The sequence below is a fragment of the Cylas formicarius genome, unplaced genomic scaffold (assembly GCF_029955315.1).
Source record: "Cylas formicarius isolate icCylForm1 unplaced genomic scaffold, icCylForm1.1 PGA_scaffold_4__25_contigs__length_36172078, whole genome shotgun sequence".
NCBI classification, from domain to species: domain Eukaryota; kingdom Metazoa; phylum Arthropoda; class Insecta; order Coleoptera; family Brentidae; genus Cylas; species Cylas formicarius.
Window position 1 is genome coordinate 35,920,580 of NW_026844334.1, and position 8,462 is coordinate 35,929,041.

An 8,462-nucleotide genomic window follows, 5' to 3' on the forward strand; every position below is an offset into this window, starting at 1 on the left:
ATATTTTTATAAATTTATGTACTCAATCCCCATATTTACAAGCGCGTGATGGGGCCCAGAAGCCACTTTAACGGGGGGAGGTTCTCGCCTTAATTAAAACCAACTGACCAACTTTTGGGGGGTTAGTCGTGGTGTTCCACTTGTGCCGTTGCTGCAGCTGGTGGAGGTATTCCCGATGCCATCTGTCCCAGAAGTGCTGATGCAACTACTGCACGAGCTGCCAACGAGTAAGTCTGTTAGTGTTCAGATTAGCTAAAGTGTCGTCGGGAGGGGCAGATAGGGGCTCCAGGGTCAGAAAATGCCCAGCTACATAATGGGCGGGAATTCAGTATGGATTCCACCTGAGTTAACACTGTCGACATTTCCTCGAAAGTCAGGATTTGAGAGCCTATCACACGAAACAAATGGGTCTTTACCGACTTGACGTCGGCCTCCCAAAGACCTCCAAAGTGAGGACTGGAGGGTGGGTTGAAGTGCCAGCGCACCTCACACTGTTCGGCGGACTGCTGGCAATACTGTACCAACAACCGGTTAGCACCGACAAAATTTCTAACCTGATCACTATACATGTCAGTGCAACGCCCGCGGCGAGCGACAAAGCGCCGAAAAGCGGCCAAGAATGCATCTGAGCTGAGTTCAGAAGCCAATTCCAAATGGATGGCTTTGGTAGCCATGCAAACCAATAGGCAAATGTAAGCCTTCTGAATCTTAGCGCCGCGCCTTCGCGAAAGGGTAATGGAAATTGGACCGGCGAAGTCGACACCGGTATGCGCGAATGGCTTGACTTGCGATACACGAACGGGGGGTAAATCAGCCATGAATGGCTGTACACAAGAAGGTTGGACACGGAAGCATCGGTAACACTGCGATAGGGTGTGACGAATTGCTCTGCGGGCGGACAAAATCCAGAATTGTTGTGAAATCTGGTACAACAACGATTGGGGGCCCGGGTGGCAATTTTCCTTATGGAACTTTTCGATCACGAGTTCGGTAAAGCGATGGTTTCGAGGTAGTAGAAGAGGATGTTTTGCGTCGAAAGACAACGCAGAACCTCGGAGTCTGCCACCGACTCGAATGAGACCGTGCTCGTCGATAAAGAGCGCTAGGGAGCGTAAAGGTTTGGGGCACAGTTTACCGTTTCGAAGACACTTCATCAAACCGGCGAACACCTCACGTTGGACGTATTCTGTGAGCAACGTGCGGGCGTGGTACGTGTCCGCAAAAGACAAATTATCAAGCGCTCGCTTGGGAATGGGGGTACGACAATTATTTAGAAACCTACAACAATAAGCCAGGATCCTCTCAATTTTTCGTAACGACGAGAAACGGGTTAACAGTTCTCCGAGCGAGTCAACTAAAGGGGTGGACACACATGTCAACACTGGTTTACGTTCCAGTTCCACATCGTCTCCGGGGGTGAAGTCGAAGGTGGGCCACTCTTCCACCGGAAGACGCAACCAAGGGGGACCACAGAACCAAGAGGAGTGAATTAATATTTGCTCGGCGAAAAGCCCTCGGGATGCGCAGTCAGCAGGGTTGGATGAACCGGCGACGTGATGCCAGGAACGGGGGGAAATGATGTCCTGAATGAGGGACACGCGATTGGCCACAAAAGTTTTCCATCTCTGGGGGGAGGACTTTATCCAAGACAACGCAATTTTGGAGTCACTCCAGGCGAATACTCTCGTGATAGTCAACTCAGAGGCCATACTGGATCGGACGAAATCTACGAGTTGGGCGAGCAGTAACGCTGAGCACAACTCCAGACGGGGGATCGACACTCGCTTCAAAGGCGCTACCCGATTCTTTGCACACAGAAGGGTGACAGAGATATGGCCCTTTCTGACGCTTCGCAGATACACGGCTGCACCGTATCCGCGCTCCGAAGCGTCACAAAATCCGTGCGCCTCCACCTGGACGCCATTGCTAGGCAGTACCCGACGAGGGATTGTCAGCCCAGAAAGACTGTCCAGCTGAGACGAAAACGAACTCCAATCTTCGAATATGTCGCGGGGGGGAGGTGCATCTCAATCGACGCCCTGGGACCAAAGCCTCTGTAGGAGAATTTTGGCAGTCAACACGACCGGGGATAAAAAATCTAGGGGATCGTATATTTGGACTACTTGCGACAAAATATTCCTTTTTGTGCACGTCCTATCCACTACTTGGATGCGGTAGGAGAACACATCCCGTAAGGAACACCACTGCAATCCCAACACCTTTAAACTGGGATTGTCGTCTCCGCATAGGGAAACGGGTTGATGATATGAAGCGGGGAGTGAACTCAATAACTCGGGGGAGTTGCTCGCCCATTTGCGCAACTCGAAACCACCCAATTTTAGCAGCGACACTAATTGATCCCTCAACTCACGGGCTTCCTCCAACGAGTCTGTTACTCCGATAATGTCGTCGATGTAGGTTTGGCAATCTAGGAGACGGGCTGCTAACGGGTAACGCGCTCCTTCGTCCCTAGCAAGCTGACGCAACACGCGAATAGCCAGGTATGGGCTACAACTTAGGCCATAGACCACCGTTGACAAGACGTACTCTCGCACTGCTTCGCGGGGATCAAAACGCCACAGAATCCGCTGGAAGAGGTGGTCGGCGTCACTCACTAGGATTTGACGATACATCTGACGAATATCGGTGGTGAAAACCACACGGTACAGTCGACAGATGAGCAAAATGGCTCCAATGTCGGGTTGGAGCTTGGGACCCGTAAATAGAAGATCGTTCAGAGACCGTCCGTTGGAAGTTTTGGCTGAAGCATCAAACACAACACGCAATTTAAGGGGTTCGCTATGTGGCTTGCAGACGATGTGATGAGGAATGTAGTAAACTTGGGGAGAGGGGGGCAGGTCGCTAACGAGTGCCATGTGACCTTGTTCTCAATAATCTCTCAAGAACTCGTTGTAGTCTAATCGCAAAGTTGGGTTCTTGGCCAAACGCGCCTCTAACAACTGGAATCGCCTAAGGGCTTGAGGGTAAGATTCACCAAGTGAAGGGTGTTTATCCTTAAAGGGTAAGGATACGACGTATCTACCTGAAGGGGCACGGGAATGGGTAGAGAGAAAGATCTCCTCACACAATTTGCCTTCAGGAGACATAAAGGTCTTTGAAGGGACGGACTCGAGTTCCCAAAATCTCTTCAAAGAAACATCAACAGCAGTACTCACAGTGGTATAAAAACTAAAGGGAGAAGATGGTTCTAAAAAATTCACTTTTCCTAGGACAACCCATCCGAAGATGGTCCGAAAAGCGCCTGGGCCACCGTTCTGTCCTTTTCTAAATCCAGGCAAACAAATATCTCCGTAAACCTCTGCCCCTAAAAGCACGTCTATTTCGTTGGGTTCACAGAAGTGGGGATCAGCCAAGGGTAGGGACCTGAGATGTTTTAGATTCTGCTTATCAATCACATGGTAGGGTACCTTATCACAAATAGATGGAATAACTAAAGCCTCTATATGGAGAGCAGGGGATTTTCTTTGGGAGGGGGTCACGCTCAGGGCAACCTTCCCTAACGCAGACGTCGACATTTGGTTGAGGGCTTGAATTGGTGTCGGAGAGAGAGACCTTGGAAGCTCCAATTTCTTCGCAAAGGAATCTGTCACAAAACTGGCTTGACTAGCTGAATCCAACAGTGCACGATAAGTAACAAGTCTGCCAGATTTATCCGAAACGGACACCAAGCAAGTGGCAAAGAGCACGACCTTTTGAGAGGAGAGATTGGTCATCATGGTCACCGGACTAGGGATAGTACCTTCCTGGTTGCCGGGAGCAGGGGGAGTTTCATTCGACGGGGAGGGGGTAGTAGCATTTCCAAAATGCACTAAAGTATGGTGGCGCTTGCCACATACACGACAATTAATCTTGGAGGGGCATCTTCCAACACCATGGGATCTCGCGAAGCAATTAAAGCACAGACGGTGTTGCTTGATGAACACATGCCTTTGAGGGGGCTCAAGAGATAGGAAGGAATCACACTCTGTCAGAGGATGGTAGTATAAACACTTACTGGTGCAACTCACATCAGCACTCGGAGGGGTAGACGTCGCTATCATAGATGTGGGTCTACGTGTATCGGTTGAAACTCGCTTCGAAACGTCAAGCCTCTTGGTAGGGGTAATACCTCTTGAGGTAACTAAAGAGTTTTCTAAAGCTTTACAATTCTGTTCCAAAAAATCACATAAATCTTGAAAAGTTGGGATATCTTTATCACAAAATTTGAGTTCGAACCTCGTCTTGAGAGTCGAGTCGAGTTTCTCTAAAAGCAAATTGAATTTTGTAAAATCCCACAAGTCGATATCGAATTTATCGATAGCTGCAAGATTCTCTGAAAATGTTGAAAGCAATCTCCTCAGTTCAACAACCGAGTCACTCTTCATAGTCGGAGCCCGAAAGATCGACAGCCAATAATCGGTTAACAACAATCGATCGTTTTGATAACGCTTCACGAGGGCATTGTAAGCTATACTATAATTGGCATCCTTAATTGGCAAGTTCTTCACGACACTGAGAGCATCCTTTTCCAAATAAGACACTAAAAATTGAAATTTTTCAATGTTTGAAAGGGAAGAATTATTATGGATCAACGTGTTAAACATATCAAAAAATGTAGGCCAATTTTTCAAATCGCCATCAAATTTCGGAATGATAATACGGGGGAGTCGGAGATTACTATTTCTTTGCGACTCTCGACCAACTACAGATGGTACCGGAGAGCCTACCTTAGGTTCCACTTTCTCAAATAATCGCTTGGCAATAGATCGAACTAAATAATGCAACTGATCAAAGTGATCTTGAACCGCAAACTGTCGATCTCTTTCCGAATCATTCGCTAAGGAGATTACTTCCAATTGCAAGGACTCAAAAGTGCTAACTAAACTCGGCAAATCCTCCACCATGCACTGGAATTTGCATAAAATTTCATCATCATCGGGTTCAACGCGAGCTTTCTGACCCGCTGACAATATATCGTTAAAGCGTCTAAGTGTTAAATCTCGCTTAGCAATAAATTTATCCATTTCCGACATTGTAAATCGTTTTGTAAACAAATGCACACCTAAGTCTCGAAACAAAGAACCCACGTAAATTAAAAGGAAGAAGAATTTGAACACGCAGAAAATATGCTTAGAACGAATCAAATAAAAAGACGGCCGCAATTCGAAACGACGGTAAACACTTTTTATGAAACCGCTTTTTTGCGCTCCAAACTTTACACGTTTTTTGCTAACCTGTTCACGATAGCGAACATGTATTTAAATTGCTAAAGTTTGTGAATGACTATAAAAATCCAAAAGACTGATTCTGATTTGGGGAGAAGGACCAATATGTAAAGGGTTGGGGGAAGGTGGTTGTAAATCACCCTCAAAATTTAAACGAGAAAGAGCGGCAAGAAAACGGTAGGACATACAACACCCGAAACGGTTAATCACCCACCTTAATGGTTTCCCGCGTCGTCGTCTGCCCGGCCGGGTCTTCTTAGGGGTATTTTCTGGAGGGTTGGGGTGGTAAGGACCACAACACAGCGCGGGGTTCTCGCGAACCGGTCACAGAAGAGAGCTTGGTTTTTCGTGGTTCGCACTACGGACGTTCACGCAAGTCTGTCTTTTCGCGCGGCTTAACCAAGGTTGGGTATGGTGGGGGTGTTGTATACACAGCGCGAAAATAAAAAGTTAACCCAAAACAAAAAAATTATGAAGTTACCGAAAAATGTTATTCAACCCTTAACAATATATATATATATATATATATATATATATATATATATATATATATATATATATATATATATATATATGATGACACTATATTCCGGGATATCGCTCGTTGAATCGCTGGAATCCTGCATCCGACTGGAATCCTGCAAATCCTGCATCCGACTGGAATCCTGCTGACGTTTCGCCAAAATCTCACTTGGCATCTTCAATGCTCGCGCTCCGAAAACACTTCGAACACTGGGAGGTTATCGGCGGTGCGTGCGGTATTTATACTCTGCGCCGGAGATGGTAACGGTGCTGCTTGTGCGTGGGGGGAGGTGGCTCCGCCCCCTGAATTGTCGCGTTGTTAATTTCGCCCGATCTTAGTTGCGATGTCCCCGTTGGCTGCTGCGCATCGCTCTGCTGTTTGATTATCGTTCTCCACGTGTTGGATAAATGCAGAGCGTCGTCTCTCGTATTGAGGTGTCCGGACTTTTCTATTTCGATGGACTCTCGTATAATCCTAGTCCTAAAATCAGGAATATTAGCTATTTGTTTGCAAGTGCCGAAATCAATTTTATGGCCTGTCTGATGTTGGTGCTGAAACAAAGCAGATGTTGTTTGTTTGTTTCTTATGGCTAAACGATGTTCCTCGAGCCTGGCTGAAATCCTTCTGTTGGTCTGTCCCACATACGTCAGGCTGCACGATCCGCATGCTACACTGTATACTCCTTGGTTTTCCAGATTAATTTTTTGTTTTGGGTTTCTTAGTATTGCTCCGATGGTATGGTCAGGTTTGTATGCCGTTGATATGTCGTGTTTCCGTAATATTCGGCCGATTTTGTCAGTAACCCCCTTGATGTATGGCAGGACAGCGATCGATCTTCGTTGGGTCTCGTCCTGCACTCTCTGCTGCGGCTGTTGTTGTTTACTGATTGCCTTGCTGATGGTGCGCCTTTGGTATCCGTTTTGTCGAAGACAGGTACTAATTTTCTTCAGTTCTTTATCTCTGTTCCTCTCGTTTGTGAGCCTGAAGGACCGAGCAATTAATGTATTTGCCACTGCTTGTATCTGTGATGGGTGGTGATGAGATTTAGCGTTCAGATATCTATAGACAGTGTGTTCCAGTGTCCATCTTCGGTCCTTGTGATGTGCACATCTAAAAAGGGCAGACTGTTATCCTCTTCAAGTTCTATTGTAAATTGAATCCTTGGGTGAATGGAATTCAGATGATCTAGGAATTTCAAAAGCTCCTCCTTGCCAAAAGACCATACAACAAATACGTCATCAACGTATCTTGTCCATAGTTTTGGCTTCAGATTTGCCTTCTCTATTGCTTTCTTTTCGAAGTAAATCATGAAGAGGTTGGCAATCACAGGTGAGAGAGATGATCCCATTGCTGCTCCATCTATTTGTCGGTAAATTTTCCCGTTGTGCATAAAGTAAGCGTTTTTCAGGCAATGTCTTGACAGATCCATTATGTATGGCGAAAGATCTTCGTTTTCTTCTATAAGCAAGAGTGCCTCTTCTACTGGAATACTGGGGTAGAGGGATTTGACATCGAAACTTGCCATAATGTCGTCCTTGTCCATCCTGAGAGAACCTAAAATCTGAGTGAAATGTTCTGAGTTTTTAACATAGGAATCTGCCTTTTCCACTATAGGCTGAAGTGCACTGGCCAGATGTTTTTCCAGCTTGCATAATGGTGAGTTAAAGGCGCTTACGATTGGACGCAGGGGAACCCCGTCCTTATGGATCTTTGGGAGCCCGTAGAATTTTGGGCAACGACTCGATTTTTCCCTCGGAATAAGTTTCTTCTTTGTATCCTCGTTTATTGATGAATCGAGAATTTTGGACTTAGTTGTTTTTTCCAAATATGTCGGCGGAATTAAAAATTGATAGCGTCGATCTTAGGGTCAAGCACATATATCCAAACGACGAAATCAAATTGGCTCTGCTGAAATCGATTAGATTAGATCAACCCATATTGATACCCTATTGACGATGGGAACTTCATGAATATCCTGCCCTAACCGCGGGATCTACAAAATAAATTTGGTCTGTCAAGATGTGCGCGGCTATCGAAAGCCCCCGATACGTAATAGTCGCTTTTCAAACAAATCGATGACAATGACAATGAAGCGAAAAATGCTACGATTTTCGATCACGTCGACGTAACGGCTATAAGATTAACACTAAACGGAGAATATTACCTTCACGAACGTTTACGATTATATTTTGAAAAGAATGACTTCGTTGAAGCGCATCACAATTATACGGATTTCTACCCCAGTTATAATGGATGTGAGGAAAAAACTGCGTTGCTTGACTATATAGCTTTCAAAAACTGCGCGGTTTTCGTCATCGACTGTTCTCGAAGAAACGACAGTGTAAAATCCAGCACTGTCGACGTAAAGTTAGACATCGAAGCAAAAAAGGGATTTCCCGCGAATACACGTGCCTATTGCGTCATCATTCACGATTGTATCGTGGAACAACTACCGCTCAGCGAGATTGTTCGAAATCTAACATAAATACCGCCGGATGAACCTAATCTTAACAGTCATATTAAAAATGCGCATCGTTGCGGTAGATATTCAAGGCTTCCAGTTAGAAGATGGATTTGTCGTCAAAGAAATGACTGTTTACAATGTCAAATTAGTCATTACGTTTTGAAACCGCCTCGTGAATATTGCACGTTGACCAGTGCAGAAAAAAGAACGGTACGCTGGCTCGAACAATATCATCACGGTCTCAAATACA

General features: G+C 45.7%; 3 protein-coding genes across 3 annotated transcripts; all 3 read right to left on the reverse strand.

The window, feature by feature from the left end:
* Window positions 1-248: 248 nt before the first annotated feature.
* LOC132701443 (uncharacterized) lies at window positions 249-1,924 on the reverse strand. Its single transcript, XM_060669325.1, has 2 exons — window positions 1,816-1,924; window positions 249-1,750 (listed from the first exon to the last, which is right to left on the reverse strand). The coding sequence occupies exons 1-2, from the start codon at window positions 1,922-1,924 to the stop codon at window positions 249-251; spliced, it is 1,611 nt and encodes a 536-aa protein (XP_060525308.1).
* A 103-nt stretch (window positions 1,925-2,027) lies between these two features.
* Window positions 2,028-2,876, reverse strand: LOC132701444 (uncharacterized). The gene has a single exon (XM_060669326.1). The coding sequence runs from the start codon at window positions 2,874-2,876 to the stop codon at window positions 2,028-2,030; it is 849 nt and encodes a 282-aa protein (XP_060525309.1).
* A 12-nt stretch (window positions 2,877-2,888) lies between these two features.
* On the reverse strand, window positions 2,889-4,385 carry LOC132701445 (uncharacterized). Its single transcript, XM_060669327.1, has one exon. The coding sequence runs from the start codon at window positions 4,383-4,385 to the stop codon at window positions 2,889-2,891; it is 1,497 nt and encodes a 498-aa protein (XP_060525310.1).
* Between the last annotated feature and the right edge of the window lie 4,077 nt (window positions 4,386-8,462).